This window comes from Phacochoerus africanus, chromosome 10 (genome assembly GCF_016906955.1).
Source record: "Phacochoerus africanus isolate WHEZ1 chromosome 10, ROS_Pafr_v1, whole genome shotgun sequence".
NCBI classification, from domain to species: Eukaryota; Metazoa; Chordata; class Mammalia; order Artiodactyla; family Suidae; genus Phacochoerus; species Phacochoerus africanus.
Window position 1 is genome coordinate 86,845,952 of NC_062553.1, and position 23,354 is coordinate 86,869,305.

Genomic DNA, 23,354 nt, shown 5'->3' on the forward strand with positions numbered 1-23,354 from the left:
TTACAAACAAACGAGCCACTCATTTGCCTTTTTCTTTCCACATGGATAGGGATGACAGACAACTGCTGTGAAGCTTCAGTGTTTCTGCCTGATCATGCACGGTTCTGCAATATAATGCATAAATGTATAACAACAACTTGGGCTCTCTTGATACCTCGCTTGGAATAAGGAAATCCAGCCAGCCGGGCGCGTCCCTGGCCGTGCGCGCACGCGTGCTCGCGCGCACACACATATATACACACTCGCGCACGCACACAGACACAGGCGCGCGCGCACACACACACACACACACACACACAGGTCAAAAGTTGATGCGTTCCCAAGATCCCTCAGAATCTTTCTTTCTCTGTTTTCTGGCAGCGCCGGCTTCCCAGTCCCGGTAGTAGGGAGGTTGGGGGCGTGGAAGGGCGGGGAGGAGAAGCGGAGGGAGGCGGGAGCCGGGTGCCTGTGCGCGCCGCGCCCGCTCCAGCCGGGTGAGAGTCCGGGCCGGGTTTTGCGCGGTGTCCCCGGGCCTGTCTCACGGCCTCCAAGCCGCCGCCGCTGCCGTGTTTACTGAGCTCGCGCGTCCTGATATCACTCCGCTGGCATGGAGGAGGAGGAGGAGGTGGAGGAGCGAGAGGAGGAGGCGGCGGCGGCGGCGGCGGCGGCGGCGAGCAGTTGATCATTGTGATGGTGGCAGGAGCAGCGGCGGCAGCGGCAGCCCAGCCGAGCGTTAGGGGCTGCTCTCCGCGCGGCGTTTTGCAAAGGACTTCACCGATCTACTTTTGCAGTCGCCTCGGACTGTCCATGTGTTTACTTCCCCCAGCCCGAGGATTCGATATCTAGGTTCCTGTGAAATGCAACTGAGCAGCCAAAGTACTTTGAGAACACGGGGCGGCATAAACACCAAAACTTTTTTGTGGAAGGAAAATGCAATAAGCAAGCTTGCCGTTTTCCGATGCGGTGTGGAGTGAGTGTGTGTCGCGCGTGTCCGCACTGGAGGCATATGCTTGTGTGTGTACATGGGGTGTGTTTTTCGGTACGTAGGGAGAAAATGCTTGCCAACTACCGGAAATCTCCTGGAATTTATTAGAAAATAATGGATTATAAAAAGAAGGCAGGCGAAGAGCGGATCTCCCCTTGAGTTGCAACCCGATTTGCTGCTGGCTCAGTTTGTTGTGATTCTTTTTGTTGATAGGTGTCTGATGGTATTCTGATAACACCCCCCTCTTTTTCCCCCTCGAGCTTTACAGTTTAAAAAAGGAAACAAAAAAACCACCCCAAAATCTCTCCCCCTTTTTTTCGCCCGGCCGGGATCGCTGTTTCCATCCATGTGCTTGCGTCTCCCCCGCGTTCCACTTAAACTATTTTAATCCTTGGACCCAAGGAGAAGGCTGATAGGGGGTGGATAAAAAAAGTTCTTCCAAAATAGTGTGCCCGGGGAGCAGGATGGGGGATTTCGCAGCCCCCGCTGCCGCCGCGAATGGCAGTAGTATTTGCATCAACAGTAGCCTGAACAGCAGCCTCGGCGGGGCCGGGATCGGTGTGAATAATACTCCCAATAGTACTCCCGCTGCTCCGAGTAGCAATCACCCCGCTGCCGGCTGCGGTGGCGGCGGCTCCGGGGGCCCCGGCGGCGGATCGGCGGCGGTCCCCAAGCACAGCACGGTGGTGGAGCGGCTCCGCCAGCGCATCGAGGGCTGCCGGCGGCACCACGTCAACTGCGAGAACAGGTACCAGCAGGCTCAGGTGGAGCAGCTGGAGCTGGAGCGCCGGGACACCGTGAGCCTCTACCAGCGGACCCTGGAGCAGAGGGCCAAGAAATCCGGCGCCGGCACCGGCAAGCAACAGCACCAGAGCAAACCCCAGCAAGATGCGGAGGCTGCCTCGGCGGAGCAGAGGAACCACACGCTGATCATGGTGAGGGCGCGCTGGCAGCGGGCATGGGGCGCGCGCGTGGGGGGGGGAGCTTCTTACACGGGGGCACGGGGATCTGATTTGCAAGGCGGGTGAGGTGGGCTGAAGCCGAAGGGTTAACGTCAACTTTCCTGAGCTAAAAGCTGCTGTCGCCGCTACCTGTTAATCTGTCAGGGTTGTCAGATTTGGAGAAGAGGGGGCGAGAGGGGGAGAAGCCAGTCACGACTGCGAGGGGCGGAGGGAGCCTGGAGGAGCGTCGGGGTGAGGTGCTGGAAAAGTTTTCCCCCCTCTCCCGTTCTCAAATACCAATTTGAAAGAGTGAACCCAGAGTTGAAACCTCGCTCCTCCTCTTCACCGCTCCCCACCCGACCCCTCGCCTTGCCGCCTGGGCTCCCCAGACCCGTCCCCCTTCGCCCACACCTCTCAGCACATCCTCTGGGTGCGGGGAGAAATTGATGCTGTCGCAGATTCTGGGCGGACATCAGGCCCTCGAACCCTGGGGGGAGGAGGAGGAGGAGGAGGAGGAAGGGAGATGCTCTCTCCCTCCCCCTCAGCTCACCCTCTTCGGGCTGAGAAAGTCTGAGAGTTTTGTGAATGAACTTTGAAGTGGGTGAGAAACCAGCGAGGGTGGCTGCGCGCGCGCGTCCGCGGGAGCGCGCTTGGATGCGGGGCGCGGGTGCGCTTCCTCGCGGCTGGAGAGCCGGGGCTGCCCCGGCAGGTGGAGCGGCCCCGAGGGTCGAGCGGGGAGCGGCTCGGCGGGGTCAGGAAGCGGGGGGCGACGCCCTGGGCTTGCGCCCAAAGTCCCCGCCACACAACTTCGCCGGGGATTCTTTCTCCTCCTCCTCTTAAACTTGCTCGCACGTAGCTTTCTCCGCTTCTCTCCCGCCCCACTCCCTGCCAACTTTCCGAGCCTGTGTGATAAGCCCGGAGAAGTGGAAGGTAGCGCAGAGGTGAAAGACGCTTAAATGGTTGGGTGGGTGGGTTCGAGGTAGGAGGAGCAGCCAATGGCTTAACTTCTCCGGGAGGAAGGGGCAGTTCCCACCCCTTAACCCTGAGGGTTGAATCCTTTCTCCTATCTCCTCTCCGGTTCTTTTGCTTTCCTTTCTGGCGGGGGCGGTGCGGAGGAGGGGGGGAGCCGGAAGCTTGGGAAAGGTGTCTGCAGCCCCCTCCCCCGCCGTGCCGCGCCGCCAGGGTTGGGTTGCGCGCGTGTGCGGGGTGGGGCGGGCAGCGGGAATCTGGGAGCGCAGCGGTGCGGTGCGCTTTCTCCCGTTTCCCCTGCAGACCGCACCTCGATCGGCGGCGCGGGAGGCCCTCTTGGTGTGCGGCGTATAAGTCGCGCACGTCCTGGGTCTAGGGGTCGTCGGCTCCAGGGGTGGTGCGGGTGCCGGCGCGGGCTTTCTCCCGGCTCTCGGTGACAAAGAGCCGGCCTGGGGGAGGGGAAGAGGAGAGACCGCGCTCGCTCCCCACCCTCCTCCCACCCCGCACGTGAAGAGGAACAATTTGTTTATCTTGGGCTTCAAGAATCTTTCCCTCCTCCCAGTTCTCCGAGGCCACCCAGCCCCTCCTCCCTCCCTCCTCGCCGCGATCCTGCCCATTCCCGCCGGCAGCACCTTCCCTCCTCCCTTTCCTCCTCCTCCCTCCTTTTCCTTCTCCCACCTCCCTCGAGCCCGCCTTCCCCCTCCCATCTGGAACGCGGCCTTGGGGGAGGGAGCGGGAGGCGCTTTGTCCGCTCAGCGGCCGGGCTCGGCCCCAGAGGCCGCTGGGCTGGGAGGGGCGCTGCGCCCCGCGGCCCTGCCCCCACCCCACGGCCGCCCCCGCCCCGTGGGCCCGCGCTTCCCCTGCAGCCGAGCCTGCCTAGAGCGCGAAGAAGAGGCGGACTCGGTTTGGAGGAAGAACGGCAGTCATAGACTCAGGGAGGGAGGTTCTCGCTTTACAAACAGGAAGCCCCAAACCACTGGCACACTGTAGCTTTTCTGATTGTACCCGGAGGCGGGGCCGGACCAGCATCCTGACCGTGCCTCGCGTGGCCTGCTCCTATTTCTCTCCAGATCCGCGTGGTCTCTCACTCCCCGCCCCCCTCGCACCCTTCCACGGATGAGGAAACTCACTTTGTGAACCTAAGACTCAAGTAGCATTTGGAAGGCACTTGGAAAGTCATTCTTGCCGGCTGGCTCTACGCCCTCTTTTCATGTGTCTGTACACCCCACAAGCTCGGATTGTGTAGGAATGGGCTTTTTTCGTGAGGCTCCAAAATCTGTCCCAGGGCGGCTCTCCCGACCATTCGGGATGGAGGACTGTTGTGGCGTTGTTACCTCGCCAGCTGGGCCACGCTGGAACAAAAGCCATGGCCGATCGCTTTTGATCGCGGTGGAGAGCAGCAGAGTTTCCCGGCCAGAAAGTTTTAGTGTCTGGGTGGTGTTCTCTCGAGGGTGCCATATCTGATCTGGGAGGTGTGGAGCGAGCGTTCTGGGGTGTGCGCGTCTGGGTTACAGTACACCCGCAGGTGGGAGCAAGCCCAGGATCCTGAGGTTACCTGGAAGAAGGTAGCAAGCCCAAGCCAGAGCTTTCTTTTGAAAATGAAAAGATGGTGCTTATTTGAATGGATGGGATGTAAAATGTAAATTTCACAGTGAATCCTAGTTCAGCAAGTTACCAGACTTGAAAAATGATGGTCTGAAAATAACACTTTTCTATCAATTTTATGATAATAGTTTAGCCTATTGATTAGATTGGTGTAAATGCCAAGGCTATGTGCAGGAATATATTCTAGCTTCAACTGCCCTTCACATATGCATCTCCCACGAATATCGGTGGGAAGTATGTGTGATGAGTGTAATGAAAATAAGCAATCTTAAATGTTAAGCAAAGAGTTGCCTATAAATTCCATATGCAACAAAAAGGGAAGAAAAAAAGGTAACCTTCTCTACAAGTTATTGTTCCTTTAAAAATAGTTTATAATTTTACATTGGCCCCTGACATGAAAGTGTATTTTAACTTAGCCTGTGTGTGAGATAAAATCTTGAAAACAAGTGGCAAAGAAAATGTTGACCTTCCTTTTCAAAGATCAGCTAATTTTTTTTAGCTGGATTTTAGTTGGGCTGGGGGGTGGGCTCAGAGCTATTTAGTTCTCGGATTGAGGTCTCTATTTGGAAAGCTCTAAAGAAAAGCAATAATCAACTAGAGCCAAATAATAATGTGATGATAAAAATAAAGGTGAATAGGATTCTTTTCTGTTTCATTGCTATTGTTTACCTTCTTAGGGCCAATATGTCTAAAGTACTAAATATCGATTAGTTCGCTTTCTGCTTGGCTTGGATTAAGAAGGCAGTCTAATCAAGGCTTTACCTCTTTTGATTTGTTTTCTTAGCTTATATATTTACAAGCATAAGCATGAAGAACAAACAAGCAAACTGGAAGCAGGGTGGGTGAGGTGCAATAAAAATCTTCCTTGGCTCCAGGGTGCTGGGAGGGGCCTGGGTTTCTTATGGGTCCCTAATAGCCCTGTTAGAGAATGCTTAGCCCAGGCCAGGGTTTTGTACCTCAGGTGAAAGGGAGTTTCTGGGCAGGTGGTCAAAGAACTCTTCCCCCCACACCCTATTTATTCAGAAGGCTCATCCCCACCCCTCCCCCCCAAAAGTTGTTGGGAAATATTGATTTCACCTATTAGAGAATCTCAGTTGAAAAGATGTCTTTTCCTAAAAGAGTTTTAATTACCTGTGGTAGCAGAATGAGACATTGTTCGTTCTCTGTACTTGGAACTGAAGCCCTGGTTAAAATTTTAAGATAAATTCCAATTGACAAGTTCATTTTCAAGCCGAAGATAGACTCAACAAAGGTGTAATCATTCAGGCATACCAAAAAGCGTGACAGTGCCGTCTTCAGAATTTCAAAATTGTCTTCGTTATACTTACCAAGTTTGACCTGGATAAATCACGTGTTTTCGTGACCTTGCTACTTCCTAGCACCATCATAACTTTCAGAGTGTACTTACTTTATACATAGCTTAGAAACTGTATAAATAGAAGTGATTCCTGCTCAGAAGAGTTTATCACATAAAATACATTTGATAATAAGGGTATGAATCACTGACTCTTGGAGAAAACTGACTTCTCTGAAATATTCTCATCTACTCCTGGAAGAGATCCAGGAATGCCAACATACTGGTCCTGGGCTAAACCTCCTTATACATGAATCTTGTTTCTCATTTCTTACCTCACTCAAGGTAAATTACTGGCTTTGTATCCAGGTTTTTTGGCAAGCTTGTAACGTCAAACCATTTAAAAAACTTCCTTATGAACCTTTTCTTTGGCTTATCCTGTTCTGCTGTTCTCCTCCGTCATGGGATTTGACAGTGTCTCCTGAAAAACCTTCCAGAGCCCACACAGGGTATGGGCTTTTTTTCGCAAAAAGTTTGTGAAAACTTTTTTGAAATTTCACTTCTCTGTGCTTCACAAGTGTCTGTTTTTTCTTTTAAATTCTCAAGAAGCATTTTTTTTCAAGCTCCAATACATGTTTAATTATGTTATTGATGGTCTTGTAGTTGTAGTATTTAGTTGATGTATTTTGTATCGGGCAGCCAGCAATCAGAAAAGTAGAAACACAGTTAATCATTAATCCTAATCTGCAAAATGCTCTTCAGGCTGAGTTCCTTCCCAGGGAAAGCTGAATTTTCAGGCAGATAGCATATTTGATACTTTCCGTCTTGTCTTTTTATATGAAGAGAAAGCTTTGGAATCTTTGTAGGTTTTCTGCTGTCTGATATGAGGAAAGTGAACAGTCCACAAATGTGGTATACTAACCTCTGTAAGGATGAGGATTTTAAACATTAAAATGGAGTTATATAGAGTTATTTTCTAAATACCTCTATGAAACCAATAGCCAGCTGTTGTTAAAAGCGTTTCCTGACAGAGTTCTTCCATTTGGTTGCAGCAAGAATGGTAGAATCTCCTCTGTCTCATTAGCGCGGAAAAGGAATCTCGTAAAATAGACCATTCTGGACACTGCGTGGTAATTCTTGGACACATCTGAAGTATTTATGTGTTTTGTTTTGGTTTAAATCAGGCATTTCTTTAATTTTTCCATATTTTTCTTATTACTTCTTACATTTGACATCATATCAATGAACATAATCCATTGATTGTACTTTCCCATAGTCTCAGCATAAGTTTCCTTCTCTGTTGACGTACTTATGTTTTATTTGATGTCACTTACGGAGTTTTGCTTATGATTAGTGCTCCGTGTTTATTAATTGACACTTCTGTACTATATTCTTGAACTTAAGATGGCTAAATTCTGTCATCTCTTTTTGCATCACTCATCATAGAGAACTGTGAAATCATCAGACATCAGACTCTCATACAGAGGAATATATTTAAAACTCAGTCCCAGGATTTTCCTGTCTGTCTTTTAACTCCCGCAAATAGCTTTGCATTTTTCACTCTGTTATGCAGAGGCTGATTATTGAGTTTTCAGAGCCAGCTTTTGGCCTTGTTTTTTTCTCCTCCCTCCTGTTGCCGACCTTTTGGTCTTTTCACTGATTTTTAGCACCTTTACGAAAGAGTGGAAAGAAGAAATAAGAGAAATTTAATTCTGGCGCTTTCTCCTCTCATAGCTAAGGAAACAATTGGATAAGATACCAGTCATTTTGGACTATTTGGGGTTTGATTTTGTATGCCATTTACTGTTTATTAGCACAAAATCATAGAGAATAGACTGAATTTTAAAATGTCATTCATTCATTCGACAATACTGGCCTAGTGCTTATAGAAGTTAAAATGCTAAATAACACACTTGCATCCAAGGCTTTGACAATGTTTTATGTTCTTTGTAGGTTTTCAGTATTATTTAAGTTAGTTTTAAGAGAGTAACAGGTGTTTGTTTTTTAATTAGCATTAAATTTGATGCTAGTGACTTCTCAACAGTTTAGGACTGAGTTATACCCCTTTCCTGTAACACTTTAAGTAAAATAATATGCTTTGCTTTCCTGTTATTTCAAACTAATTTGATATTGGTTTCTGCAAAAAAAAAAAAAAAAAAGGCTGATTTACACATGCCCACACCGACTTATTGGATTCCCCCAAATTAAATTTTCATTAAAAATATAGCTTGCTTTTCAGATAGAGTCTTTCTCCAAATTCATTATTCATGTTTGTGAGTTGGAAATGGAGCTTTTAGAAAATCAGCCATCACCAAGAACTAATTAATTTTCCTTAACTTAAAACAAAACAAAACAAAACACTTTTTTTGTTCTTTGAATCTATCAGAGTTTAAAGAACTAAAGAAGTAGGGTTGGATAAAATTACTCAGAAGATGCAGTTGAGATCATAGGGTTCCAGGAGTTCTCTGGTGGCCTAGCAGTTAAGGATCCAGCATTGTCACTGCTCTGGCACGAGTTTGATCCCTGGCCTGGGACTTTCTTGTGGCAAAAACAAAACAAGACAAAACATAGAATCCAGATCATAGGGTTCCATTCTGTGCATCAGAGGAGCACACTTTTTAAAAAAGTCTACATGGCTATTCCACCTGCTAAACAGTCGAGAGGCATTTGAGTTGTGGCTTATCAACTCCATTTGGGAAAGAAGCACAGTTTTCCCTGAGAGCCACCATACACATGTGCATAGCAAAAGGAAATTACTACTCTGGTTCAGTTTATTTATTATTATTATTATTAACAGCTGTACCTGTAGCATATGGAAGTTTCTGGGCTAGGGGTTGAATTGGAGCTGCAACTGCAAGCCCATGCCAGCCATGGTAACATGGGATCCCAGCCACATCTGTGACCTACGCTGCAGTTTGTGGCAACGCCAAATCCTTAACCCACTGAGCGAGGCCAGGGATTGAACCTGCATCCTCACAGACACTATGTCAGGTTCTTAATCTGCTGAGCCACAATGGGAACTCACAGTTGGTTTTGGTTTTCTTTTCTTTTTTTTTTAAATCACAAGCTGCGCATACTATTCTTGGGGATTTTAATAGTAATCTCAAAGGGCTGCTGTACTTCCTCCGACATAAGGAAAGCATCTTCTTACGAATACTTTAAACACCTCTTTTTAATTGTATTGGACCTGCCATTGGTTGGAATGACCTTTCTGCTGAAGTAGAATCTTTTAAAATAGGAGTAACTAACATTCATCTTCCTTAAGCAATGTCTTAATAAACACAGAAAGCTTGAATGTAATGTTTAGACTGATTTTCTTTCTAACTCCTAAAGTCTCCGTTCTGTGGGTAGAATTTGGTTTTTGCAGTGTTTCGTGTTATGACTCTCCAGTCTTCAGCACATTCTCTTGTGCCTGTGTGTGAAGACGTTACTAGGTTACATTATGGTAGTTCTCCCCTTCTTGCTCGCAGTATCTTTCTCTACCTCCAGAAAACCCACGTCAGGACAGGGGCTTCTTTCCCTTCAAAGGAAAAGGCTGAAGTGCTGAGTCTATTTGTGCAGATTCAACCTGGGATGTAACTGTGACTCAAAAGGATTGCCCAGCTCTAAAAGACAAGCTCTCCTAGCGCCCTTTATTCTCACAGTGGTGGGTTATTTTTCTTTGATTGTTTGTTAGATGCTGAAAGTAGCTCAGTGATTGAGAGTGAATCTAAAGGGACTGGTACCCAGTAAAAAGCTTGCAGGAACTCTAGTGGTAAGTAAGAGGCAAAAGGGGATGTGGATTTTGGAGTCATCTTCTGGAATGGATGGCAAGGGAGATAGAATGGATGGCAAGAGAGGTGATTGGTTTTGCTCATTTGGGCTGAACTGATAGTATCCTGGCGCTCTGGAAGTTTCTGGCGATAACATATGCTTTTAGTAGTCTGTTCTGAACCTGCAACCTTACTAAAGCTCAAATGTATATTTTTCATAGCTAATGGCCTTATTGTTTGCATCTGGGAAAAAAATCATTTCCTAAAATATTTCCATGCTCCCTTAAATGACTACTTCTGCCATTTAAATGAATTACTATAGGATTCCTTTAAATCAGAGATTCTCAATTGATGGAGACCCCTCCCCCCCACCCCGGGGAACATTTGGCCATGTGGAGAGACATTTTTAGTTGTCACAGCTGGAGAGGTGCTACTGCTGTCTCGAGGGTAGAAGCTGGGGCTGGTGTTAAACATCCCTCAATGCACCCCCAACCAAGAAATCACCCTGTTCAAACTATCAGTCTTATATTGCTGTTGAGAAGCCCTGCCTTCATCAAGGAGCTCCCCTAGAATGTTGAAAATACAGAGTGTGGCTTTCCTCACAGATTTTCACAAACACTCTGATTACTTACAGGGTGGGGAGAGGAGGGTGCTGCTCTGCGGTAGGCGGTGCCTGGGAAGACGGCAAAGTGCTGCGGTGTCGCCTCTCAGCACTGGCCATGTGTCGTTCGGCTTCTCCCTTCCTGGTGTCCGGTGGGGGCGGTGAACAGTGGTCATTCCTCTTACCTTTACTTACTTGATCGTTAGGCTCCAGTGAATGAATCTATGTAAGCGTCCCAAAGACTTGATGGTGTTGCACAAATCCCAGGCTTCTTTTTCTGAATTACTTTCCTCCCACTTACTTGTTTGCCTCTCACCCTCGTGCACACTCACCGTTGAGTGATTTGAGGCTCATTTCACTCATGCATAAGCCAGGGTCTCAGGGCTAGGTATGGAGCAGCTGCTACCAACTGGACACAGGTGTTTCTAGGGGCAGGGATGCAGTAGTGAACCTGGGTCGTTGCTCTCTTTGGACTCACAGGGCAGAGTGTGGGTTCGTGTTTCAGATGAGCTGTATGAAATGTTCTTTGTGGTCTTATGAGAACGTGTTAATGGAGGCCATTAATAACCTACTGTTTAGGAAAATCCTGAGGGTACGGAATGCTTCGTATTTTCCTGCAAGCTTTCTATACCTGTAGCTTTCCATATGCACTGCTATCTACAGCAACATCTATTTCATTGTTTTTCAAGTAAAAGTCACATTGTGGAGGGGAGAGGAGTAGGTGGTCTGCTAGAGAATAAGGTTAAAGGATGGTGGTTAAAAATGAGGCCGATGGCCCTCTTTCCTTTTTCTGGACTAGGTGACCCTTGTAGTGTCACCATCCCCGCTTGACATCGAGCTGTTGGAGGGAATTAGACCCAGTGGGGGAGTGTTTAGAAAGAAGCCAGGGGAAGGTGCGGTGATTGAAACCAAGTCTCATGAAGAACAGCTGGGAGACCTGGAGATGTTTAGTCTGATTTAGGGGATGATATGATTGCTTGCTTAAAATATTTGAAGCGCTGTCATGTGAAGCAAGAATTAGAGGTGCTCTTCTGGCCTCAAGGGGATAAAGTCGGGAGCAGTGGTTGGCGGTTATTCGGAGCAAGGTGTGGTTTAATGTAGAAAAAAAAATGATGTGAAAATTGAAGCTGTTCACAGATGAGATGGGCTGTCTTGATGAGTGAAAATGTTCCAGCAAAAGTTGTTCAATTAGCTGAAATGTTGGGGAAGAAACGACACCGTTTTTCTTTTTTAAATTAGAAAACTTTTAAACAATATAAAAATACCAGATGCAAGAGGACAGGGACTTTGTCTCTTTATTACTTTCATCTTTATTACTCTCATGGTAGAACAAGACCTACCTGTACATGGGCAGAACCCTAACTATCTGTGGAATAAATTGCTGAATGAAAATGAGTAGATGGTGACTTAATTCCTCGACCTCAGTGTCCCCCCTTCTCAGAAATTACCATAGTTGAGAATCTCTCTGAGACCTTCTTTTTGCTTACCGTATAGCGAATATCATGTTTCTTTTTCTACATATGTGGAATCATATTGTACATAGGGTTCTGAGATTTACTTTTCCCACATAATGGATTTTGGAGACCTGTCCAAAACAACACTTAGATCCTTAACTCATTTTTTAAATTCTTCTAAGCATTCCGTAACATAAATGTTCCATAATTTATCCAGTGATCTCCTTTTGAGAGAGACTCTGATGGTTTCTCATTTTTGGTTACTTAATTTCAATGAACAATCCTTATCTATATATCCCTGTACCCATGTGAGCGTTTCTGTAGCACAGATTTGGACTTCTTTCTGTGTATGTAACATGTATAAACAGACGAAGTCCCCCCCCCCCATCTCTGAATCTACTGTGGTTTAACATAGCACCTGAGTCTTATTACAGCCCATTTTAGGGCAAATGATAATCGGGTCTCCTGAAACATCGGGCTTAAAAAAAAAAGCATTAACTTGAGTGACTGGTATGGGTCTTGGCAGTCTATGATGAACTCGATTCATTTTTAAAGGCTGTGTATCTGGCCATGCATCTTACAGGAGTGACTTTCTTTCATTTCATCTGGTCCTGGTGGCGAAATTAATAGGAATCACGTTAACCAGCTCCTGTTTATGCTGTGAAAGTGGGACATTCACTGTCTTGAACACGTTTGTAGCTCTTTTTATCCTTCCTGAGCTTCGTGTTTCCCAGACCCGCATGGCTTTGTGTGTAAAAAGGTACTTCGGTGGGCGACGCAGTCCCTGGGGTGGAGTGGGTGCAGTTTGGAGTGGTCATAAAAATCACAGGTCTGTAAGTTGCCACTTCCTACAGGTTCAATTACCCTGACTAATCCAGTCATCTGTGTAACATGGTAATAACAACCTGCTGACCCGGCCAGCTGGAGAAAATGCATCAAAACGGACTTGCCTCAACAGTCGCCTTTCAGCGTTTGTTTCGACAGTGAGGAGTCCTATCGGTTTTCACTACATGGCGGTGCTGACGTGGTCGCCAGCCTGCCCTCCGTAAGGCTCCTTGGTCATATTGATTTACTTCTGGCATGGCAACTGCCCTGCAGCCAGATACTAAGAGCGACAGTCAGTGTTCTTACAGAGCCAGAACAGTTTGGCTCCAGCATCCACACTCTTGCCTTCACTATTATTCTGCCTTCACCTGACTGCAGGGTTCTGTCTTGGAAAGGTGGTGTGAGCAGCTGTATTTTCCAAATAACCATGTCCTCCCAAGGAGTGAGCCTCACCTATCTGACCTCCCTTTAGGTTTTACGATCCGTTTGGACAGGAGCCCACATTAAGCCACGCGCAAGTGCTGGTCCTTGGCTGGCCCTGCTATTTTCTAGGGAGGGTCCCCCACGCTGCTGTCCCCTGCCCTTGTGAACTTCTAGCCCCCTGTGTCCCTCTTCACCCATCTCCTTTACCACCACCTCATGTCTTCATCTTGGTCACAGCGACAGCAGGGCCTGGAAACGTGTGCAGAATGTGCAGGGCCGGTTATTTGAAGCACAGAAAGAAGCCAAGGGCAGAGATGTAGGTGATTAGCCTAAACTTTAGAGGTCATTCTCTCCCAAGTGATTCCAGTAAAGCAGGCGTTCTGCTTCAATTGATGGCCTAGAAACTGATTAGCAGCAGCCATTTTCTGCCATTTAGCTGCACCGCATAGCATCTTAGTGAGAAAAGCTCCTTTGGCCAGCTCAGCTAATGCAGCTGTGTGCTCAGTGCAGCCTTTAGGGGAGGGGACCTCGGTCTAAAGACAGCTAGGTATGTTCTGCTTCAGTAGCTTAAATAGCAAGAGTTGGTTGGGCACATAAAATAAGAACCTTACTTCTAATCTTGAAACTAGGCCAGCCAGTCCGATCGTCGAAGACATCCTTAAAGTTGCTGTGCTGGTCACGCCGCGCAACTTCAATCTGTGACTCTTCCTGCTGACAGCCAAGTTGAAACAGTGAAGTTTCGTTTTTGCCAGTCTACTGTCCCTCTGAGCAGTGTCATCTGACTTTTGCGTTTGCTTCTGATTTTTCCTGGATCTGTTTCTTTTATCTTCTAGCCCTGGAATGCTCATTGAAGGGCGACTTTCACGTATTTACAAGGTGGACGGCTGCCTTGCATTTAGCATCAAGTATAACATGTACCTTTGCATTGACTGTGGACAGATAAATGATTCTCGGTTTTTAATATTCGTTATTTCATAGCTCTCTGATTATAGTTATTAGATTAAAACTGTTTTCCAAAGGCTGGTGAGATTGCAGCTAGGCTGCAGTAAACTTCTAAGTTCTAATTCCTTTTGGAAAGCATTTTCCATTTCTTTTTTGAAAGAGTCCCGACATGATTTGTTCCAGGGAATACATGATGAGAATCAAGTCTTACCTTATTATGGAGTTTTTAAAAAACACGTGTTACAAAAAGTGAGGGTTTCAAGACTCATTCTTTTTGAAGAGAGTTTAATAACCTCGGAGATAAATTCATACCGAGGCGATTCTGAGGTTGATGTTAACATTTATGCAAAGAAATCGGACCTCTGTCAGAGCCCGACAAAATTTCCTGGAGACTAAAGAAATACAACTGTTTTAATTGTTCATCCCTGAGTTTTGGCTTCGGAGTGGCTGAGTGCTCACAATACCGGAGTGCCCTGCGGGTAGAACATACCTCCCCCGTGCCTGCTCCTATCTTCTATTCTGTGCTCCTTTGTCCCCAGTTCTAATCCACTGTGGCATTTCAGTCCCTCCTTCCTCCCTGCCTCCGGGAGCAGAGATGTAGCTGTAGCAGGGGACGCCTTTGCAGCGCGTGCAGGTGGTGTTATCTTTAATCACTTCAGGTATTTCCTCACAGTGGTGTGTGCAGATCAGCGCCTCCCGGGTGTAACATTCTCTTCACATCCTGCAGTAGCCCCTTCCCCAGGAGACGCTCTGATGTTGGGTAAACAGGGTGGTTTCTCTAAAGGAGTAACTTTCTCAGTTTAGAAAGTTGTTACGGCTAAATGGTTGAGAACGTACTTTGCAGTTTAACTGGGAATTCCTAAAGGGTTTGCAGCTGCTATTGGATTTTTAAAAACATGTTCGTTTTCTTCAATGAAGCATGGAAACAAGGACATAAGATTTGGATTTCATGCTGCTTCCTTCTCAGAACCTATGGGAGGGATGGTTGAAAAAACTGTCACAACAAGGACTAACCATATTGGGGAAAAAAAAAAAAAGTCTTTGGCAGATGGTATGTGTTAGAGTGGAGTTAGTCTGGAGCCTGTGATGAACTTGGACCTTGTCATGGTAACCTGGAGGGTGGCAAAGTTGGGTGAACGGGAACCTCCAGAAGCTGGGATATTTGGCACCCTGGCTATTGAAATTCAAATGCCCCCCCCCATTTGATCCTGTTTTTAGAGTGAAAGGACTGATATAAATCCTTCAGGGGCCTTTTTTTACCTTGACGTTTGTGGTCTGGGTCTGAGATTGAAGTTGGAACACTGGGAAATATGTAACAATAGTTTCAAGGAAAGGAGCCTAATGATAGTGTGTGTCCGGGAGAATCGTGGCTTTGTTCCCTCTGCCGAGGTGCCAATTGTCTGTGTTACTGGTTTGGTAGGCTCTGTGTTTATCTGCGGCCTGGAATGTCAAAGGATTGCCAAGCTAAGAATTTTGCTTCCCTCGCTACCCTGAAGTGATGGTGTAGGAGTTTCTGGTATTGGCTGGTGGGGGTGAGGACAACCATATATGGAAGGGGGAGGGGACTGGCTGGCTTTGGTATCCCGTCCCTTCTTCCTAATGCCATTTTCATGCCTCTATTAACCGAGAGTGGATACTCTGAATAATTATTTATGTCTGTCTTTTCCTTCACAGTGTAACGCACACGTCACTGTTTTCTTCAACTTTTTGTAATATATGTGTTGATGATACACTGAAGAGCAATACATTTGAGAAGAGAGATAATTAGCTTTGACAGACTTACAGAAATGAGACTGTACAAGGAGGAAGCAAGAGGGTTGCTTAAGCAAGGGAGTCTAATACAAGGTTTGAGGGGAATTGTCCGGGTAAATTCTTCAGTGTTAAAATTCACAACCATCTTGGTGGCCCAGGTTAGAGGAAGAAGTGCATTACTGTGTGATTTTGAAGAACTTAAATATATCTGTCATAGTTTTAAAAAAAACCTTTTTTTTTTTTTTTTTTTTTTTACTGGCCGCATTCACAGCACATGGAGGTTCCCAGGCTAGGGGTCTAAGCGGAGCTGTAGCCGCCGGCCTACACCACAGCCACAGCAACTCGGGATCCCAGCCACGTCTACAACCTACACCACGGCTCACGGATCCTCAACCCACTGAGCGAGGCCAGGGATTGAACCACAACCTCATGGTTCCTAGTCGGATTTATTAACCATTGAGCCATGATGGGAACTCCTCAACATAGAATTTTTTAACCGCTTTTAAAATTGAAGAATAGCTAATTTGCATCATTGTGTTAGTTTCTGGTGTATAGCAAAATGATTGTTATATATTTACATACATATGTATAAATATATACATATATATTCTTTTTCAGGTTCTTTTCCATTTACAGGCTATTATAAGATATTGACTATAGTTCCCTGTGCTATACAGTGGGTAATTGCCTTTTATTTTATATATAGTGGTGTGTATAACGACATAGAGATTTTTTTCTGTTTTGGCTGCACCTCTGGCATATGGAGGTTCCCAGGCCAGGGATGAAGTCCAAGCTGCAGCTGCAACTGACACCACAGCTGAGGTAATGCCAGATCCTTAACCCACCGGTGCTGGGTGGGCAGTGAACCTTTGGGTTTGCAGCAGCCTGAGCCGATGCAGAGACAACTCAGGATCCTTCACCCACTGCCCCACAGGGGAAACGCCAACACAGAATTTTAAATGGAGAAATTAAAGATACTGAGTGATGATATCAGAGGAAGAAATAGCAACTCAGCCACTGGTGTTAAAAATTCCTTATGTTGTTCTCAGTGCCTTTTAATCTCTCTTAGCATGAGCATGTATCATCTTGGAGGGACCTTTGTTTAATAGCCATCTTACCTTAGAGTTTTCCTTTCGCTTTGGTGCCTTGCGCCCAGAGGGGGAGTTGTCCTTCAAGAAACATGGTTCACTCAGCATTAATTTGGCTTAGTTGTCCTTCTTGCCCCCTCCCAATTTAGGGATTCTTTGCCGAGGGGACAATTAAACTGTCTCAGTGTCTAGAAAGAAGGATATGGACCACGGGTTGGGTGAGGTTATTCCTCCTGTTGTCTGATTGTATATTTATTTTCTGTTTTCTGGATCGAAAACTTGTGGAACAGAGTGCAAGAGATTGACTATGGCAAGAAGGGAGGGGGAACAGGTAAAAATTAGGTCATCTACGTAAAAGAAAGGAGCAAATAAGGCTCCGGGGTCGCCATGGTTTCTCTGGGCCAGTCATGCCCCATCCACAATGGAGGTCAGGATGATGCCAGGAAAAAAGGGCTCTATCTAGACTGTTCTGCGATATACTGGTTTAACGCTCATGAGACAGAAGAGAGGAGGCTTTGGGGAAAGTTTACTGAGAAAGAAAATGTGTAGACAGCTCACCGTCAGGTCTAGGGGGTGCCTTTACGTTTGGTTACCGACAGCTTTTGGCAGCAGGATCTCTGGGCACAGACCAGGGTCTATCTAGCTGGAAAGTGGGCTCCGAGGGACTGGGGAGGGTGGAAGGGTTTGCATTTCCCTGTGCACGGAACCCACCGTCGCTGGGGATCAGAGTGAAGAACGCCTTTAAAATGTCCAGCTTTTCTTCCCTCCACACCCAGGAGCTGCCTCTGCCTCCCCCACCCCCTCCATTCCTCTGTCTTTTGTTCCATGAATAAATATTATGTGGTTTGGTGCTCATTACTCTCTGATATGAAAAAAGGCAATTCATTAGGTTGAAGGAGGAGGGGGAGGGAGACACCATTTTTCACCCGGTGCATCAAGCGCGGTTACACTGATTTGAATTCCCAGAAAAGTAATAAAACAGTGGAAATCATGATAAAACGGCTCCTGGGCTGACAGCTGTGCAGCACGCGGGAACCCGCGCACAGGCCCCTTGCTGCAGCAGGACAATATTGTGGAGCATATGGTGCATTGCAAGCCAGTTGTTGAACTTGGTGGCCGGCTTTTGTTTGGGTGACTCTCCCAGCATCGGGCCTGTGGTGGCTCTTCAGAAACTTGTAGTCTCCTTGGCAGGAGGGCTCTTGGCTCCAAGCCAAGCCGTGCTGTACGGTGGCTGACTCAGGCCACTCGGAAAAGCTCAGGCTTGGGGAGCGTGCACGCCTCCTTATTTTGGACACTAATCAGATCATTTGTTCAGCAAGGAGAAACTGGGATCTTTTTCCCACAGCAGCCCAGGGGCTACATTACCAAAGGGACATTTTCTGCAGGAATGCTGAGGAATTATTACGGATGCATTAATTCATCAGAGCCCAGTCCTTCTTGGGAGAGTGATCATCATTTGTTTTGTTTTTAGCTCTTTTCAGAAGCACTTTGCAATTCCCTCTTCATTCTTAAGGCTGTAAGAGCTAAAACCAGCAAGGAAGTGAGGGCCAGTGTTATTGCTCCAAAGGAGGGCTGCTACCCGTCTATCTAGTTTTTATAAGATGATGCTAAAATAGGCCCTTTGCTTAGCATGGGTTTATTTTTCAAATGTGTGAAGCTGGCATGTGTGTGTGCATAAAAAGACTGATTAACTCCACTTTCCTCAGAAGGGGCTCCTTGGCCGCCCCATGACTCTGCCCCACCTCGGCCGGCGTTGGGCTGTCATCCTGAATCCTTGACGACATCAACCTCTGTGGAGGCAGGGTCACTCATTCTGGTCCCTTCCCTCTTGATCTGAAGTGTAAGGGAAGATGCAGAAGGGCCCCCTGGCCTTGGGAGAGTGGTGCCTGCAAACAGAGCAGAAGGCAAGCCTCCGAGAGAATCACACTCCGTGAGGGAGGGCAGTAGCCCGTGCTATTGTGCTCTGCGTGCGTGAGAATATTTTTATTTCAGGAGCTGAAAGGAGAACATGGGTGGTGCTGGTACTCGATTGAGGAGCACCAAATGGCGCCCTATTCTTGATCTCCTTGGGACTTTTTTACCCCCTTTTTTGCAGAACAGCCGTAAAGGCTGTGTTTGGCTGTTGGGATGAGGACATTTCTTTTTCTCATGAACAGATGTCATTCCCAAGGCCGAATCTCCTGGAAAAAGACATACATATGTATGTGTATGTATATTTATTTATTTCTGCAATGTTCTGCTAATGACTAATCAGAGATTATGTTTGAACGCTCTTCTCGGGGAACTGGTGTTTTTTTTTCCAAGCCTTCATTTTACACTGGGATCCCTGGCCTTGAAAAGAAAATTGTTTGAAGTGGAAGAAAATAGATCTGTCGCAAATGTGCTGCAAGTGGCCGGGCACTGGCTGTAGCACTCCGGGCGCGAAAGTTGATGCCCAGCTCTGGATGATTCAGAGCATTGGGAGGAACGGGTAGGGTCCCGTTTGCTGTTTACTTGCTGGCGGGGTTGTAGAAGCTCCTTGATGGTGTGAACATCCTTTCAATCTTTTCTTGATAGTGTGTTTTCACCAGTTACTGTCAGGGGAGAGGTATTTCGACTTTTACTTTCATGAGTTTCTTGAGTTGGGGGAGCAGTCTTTTTACCTTCTCTCCCTTGATGAGATGGAAGCAAAAACACTTGGCTCTTTCTTTTCTGTGCCCTGAACACCGAGGAGCCAACCACGGCCACTCCTAGAGGCTTTGCTACAACTATCCCAGCCTCTCCCATACCCTGAGGGAAAGCTGGTAGAGAAAGTTGCGGGGGGAGTGGACAAATAGGGGAACAGCTAGAAAGGAAAGCAGGAGACAAGGGGAAGGGGCAAAGTTAAGAAATGATAAGACATTTTGGGTTGTTAAGAATGGGTGAACACCTCGGAGCTCCTGGCATGGCGCAGTGGATACGAGTCTGACTAGGAACCATGAGGTTGTGGGTTTGATCCCTGGCCTTGCTCAGTGGGTTAGGGATTCAGCAGTGCTGTGAGCTGGGGTGTAGGTCGCAGACATGGCTCAGATTTGGTGTGGCTGTGGCTGTGGCGTAGGCCAGCAGCTATAGGTCTGATTAGACCCCTAGCCTGGGAACCTTCATGTGCCAAGGGTGCCGCCCTAAAAAGCAAAAAAAAAAAAAAAAAAAGGTGAACGTTTGAATGGACAAAGTATCCTTGTTTCCATTGAATTAGGTTTTTTTTTTTTCTTTTTTCTTTTTATGGATGCACCTGCAGCACAAGGAAGTTCCCAGGCTAGGGTTTGAATCGTCACAGCCACAGCAACGAGGGATCCGAGCCACGTCTGCAACCTACACCACAGCTCAGGGCAACGCCGGATCGTTAACCCACTGAGCGAGGCCAGGGATTGAACCAGCTTTCTCACAGAGTTAACTTTGGGTCCTAACCTGTCGAGCCACAGTGGGAACTCCATTGAGTTACATTTGTAAATATCTTTATACCCATGTTATACTTGCACAATAATGCAAGTATAAAATTAGGCGGCATATTTAGGGGGTACGTCGAGCTACAGTGAGACTCAGCTCACTCACTGGGTCACCAAATAAGTAGGTGGCAAAGCAAAAGCAGAAACAGGCTATTGATGTTCTGTGTTTGGTATAGTTCTTCCAGTTGGGTGAAGAACTGTGAATCTGAAAATCCATCTGTGTTGTTTGACAAAGTATTAGGAAATATAATCTTCAAGGGCTATGGGGACAGTTCAATTAAAAAAAAACTTGCCCCCTAATGTGATTTGTATTATAATTATTTAATACCTAAAGGACTCTTGTAATTGAATTTTAGGGTGCTTCATTTACATTCTAGCTGAGGAGAGATAGAAATACTATCACTTTGTGGTCCTCTAATCGCTGTCCCAAACATTCACAAAATGCCCAGTGATTCAATTATAAGTGTCTTCTGGGGACCGCATAATTATATACTATCCAGTTATCATTATAAAGCACCAGGGGACGGTGAGCCAATCAGGTAGCATTAGTGGCTGTTTATTCATAACCCTGTAATGGATAGTACAAGATGCTTTGGGTAAAACTACAACTTGTAAGAAGGGGAATGATCTTGCTTTACAGGCAGGAAAGGGTTACATACTAATTGTTAAGTTGTACCAATAGGACTTTTGAAGTAAATGCTTACTGATACGACACTATCAAATAATTGACATTGTGTTTAGAGTAAATGAATTATGAGATCTAAAGACGTAGACCAGGAGTTCCCGTCATGGTGCAGTGGAAACACATCCGACTAGGAACCATGAGGTTGCGGGTTCGGTCCCTGGCCTTGCTCAGTGGGTTAAGGATCCAGCATTGCCAGGAGCTGTGGTGTAGGTCGCAGACGTGGCTCGGATCCTGCATTGCTGTGGCTGTGGTGTAGGCCAGCGGCTACAGCTCCGATTAGACCCCTAGCCTGGGAACTTCCATATGCCTCGGGAGTGGCCCTAGAAAAGGCGAAAAGACAAAAAAAAATAAAAATAAAAATAAAAATACGTAGACCAGAGACCCTATAGCAACGAAGGAAAAGGGAGGGTACCGTTGTGTCTATAAAGCTATGCCTTTTTAAGACAAAGAACAAAGAACAATGCAAGAAAATATGCCACATATAGGATATAGCTACTGGATATGAGGACCTCGTAACCTTTGAATTAAAGAACGGAGAACAAATGTTTTCAAGGATGTTTGTGCAAAATAAGAAGTCTTTTGCCTGTTCCTGCCAGGGTACCACAGAGGCATCTCCTTGCAGACTTCGCCTGCTTCCAGGCCTCTTTAAAGTGGTCGCCAGCCCTCAACAGCAATTGCTTCTGAGTAGTGTTCAAACAACCCTGACATGAGTCCCTTGGTGTATCATTATCTAGTCTCATATTTAACCTTTTTCTAAGAGCCTCCCCAAAGTCCAGAGTTTTCAGTTAGCACCGGAGGAAGTTAGAAAAGGTGTTTTTCCTCCTCCTGACTGCCCAGCTGTGAGAAGCATAGTTATCTGGAAGTTGTCTTTGTTTTTCCTTTTTTGTCTTTGTCCTAGGAGGGGACCAGGTAGATATGGGAGAGGAAAGTGGCTCGTTGAGATAGGCCAGACTTTGTGGCAAGCGTCCATACATCAGTAAGAACGTGCGTCTCTTTTTCCAGTTTTTACTCAGCCTCTTGCTTGATGAACTCTGTTCTCCTGGGAGAGAAGGACCAGGGAGTGCAGGCATTTGACAAGTATGTGACTCTATTCCTTTTCTTTTCCCTAAACTTGTCATTAGTGAGGCATGTGTGGCGATCAGAGGTCAGGGACAAGCTGCAGGGTGTGGACAAGCCTGCGAACAGGGGCAGTGGTGTAGGACCCACCTTGGCACCTCCTTACAGTAGGTAAACAGAAAACCCTTAAAAAACAAAACAAGGGAGTTAAGGATTGGCATTGTCACTGCTGTGGCTCAGGTTGCTTCTGTGGTGCAGGTTTGATGGCCTGGGAACTTCTGTGGCTCTGGCTGCAGCCAAAACACCAAACTAAACCAAACCCTTAAAATCCCTAAAACAAATCCAGAACCTTACCTGCTCGGTTTTAAGCTTGAAGGCAGGACGGTTTTTCCTAAGTTAATTGTTTCTTCATCCACCTTATGTATTTGTGTTTCTGCTAACACCTGCCTAGACTTACTATCTTAATATCAGTGCCCTTTCCACCATTGCAGATTTAATAGAATAGTAAATACTAGGTTTTTTTTTCTTTTTTTGGATGCACCCACAGTATTTGAAAGTTCCTGGCCAAGGATTGAATATGAGCTGCAGCTGCAAGCTATGCCATAGCTCTGGCAATGCCAGATCCTTAACTCCCTGTACCACAGCGGGAACTCCAGGGTGTTTTGATTGTAAAGGACCATTTATACTTTGGCTCTTTTAGTTGCTGTGCTGACTGGCCATCAGCCTAAACAACTTCTCTAGTTCCCATTTTCTTTTTTATTTGTTTCAGCTCTCTGGCAGACAAAGGTTCAGCCTGTCTTTCTAGAGGTCCAGGGACAATTATTAAAAAGGAAAAATCTGCCCTTTGTTTTGCCTTCACCTTTCGAAAATATATTCTGCAGTCAAAATCAGTTTGGGTTTAATTTGATTAAAAAAAAAATCATTGCCTCACTGAAAGAAGGCATGTATAAGCATTGGTGTGTGTATGTTTAGAAATGTGGTTGCATTTTGGTTTTACCTTAGAATAGGATAGCTCATGCTTCTAAGCTATTCATTTATGTAACAACTATGTGGCTTCGAGAATCTGCCATGGCCTGGAAGGGGGCCTCCAGGATCCTATGGATGGGAAAAGTAATAATAGTGACAGTTCACATTTCCGGAGCGTCAGACACTTTTAAATTGTTTTACATGTTATCGTCTCTTTTAATTTCATAACCATGCTATGAGGCTGTTATAATTATTGTTCCCATTTAAAAGATGAGACCACTGAGTCCCAAGGAGTTTTGGCAACTTGCCAAGGTTAATGAGCAGTAGAACAGGGATTCAAACACAGACACTCTTGCTCCAGAGTGTATGTGACTAACTCCTGGGTCTACGTGCTTCTTAGTGTTGGTCCCAGGAGGAGACTGATGAGTTTAGGACTTTGGAAAACTCTTGACTTGTGCTCTGGAACATGGTTGAAGGACCACACCCAGAGGTTGCACTTTTCCATTTATTCCCTGACTGGGTTTCTCTGCTCTGCCCTGACCCTAGGGACAGGGTGTCTGCTCTGGGTTGCCT

General features: G+C 46.4%; 1 protein-coding gene across 1 annotated transcript in view; it reads left to right on the top strand.

The window, feature by feature from the left end:
* The first annotated feature begins 620 nt into the window (after window positions 1–620).
* Window positions 621–23,354, top strand: part of MAML3 (mastermind like transcriptional coactivator 3) — a 444,013-nt gene continuing 421,279 nt past the window's right edge. The window contains exon 1 of the mRNA XM_047798468.1: window positions 621–1,899. Within this exon, the coding sequence (XP_047654424.1) occupies window positions 1,429–1,899 (471 nt within the window). The 5' untranslated portion in view covers window positions 621–1,428. The remainder of the gene's footprint in view (window positions 1,900–23,354) is intronic.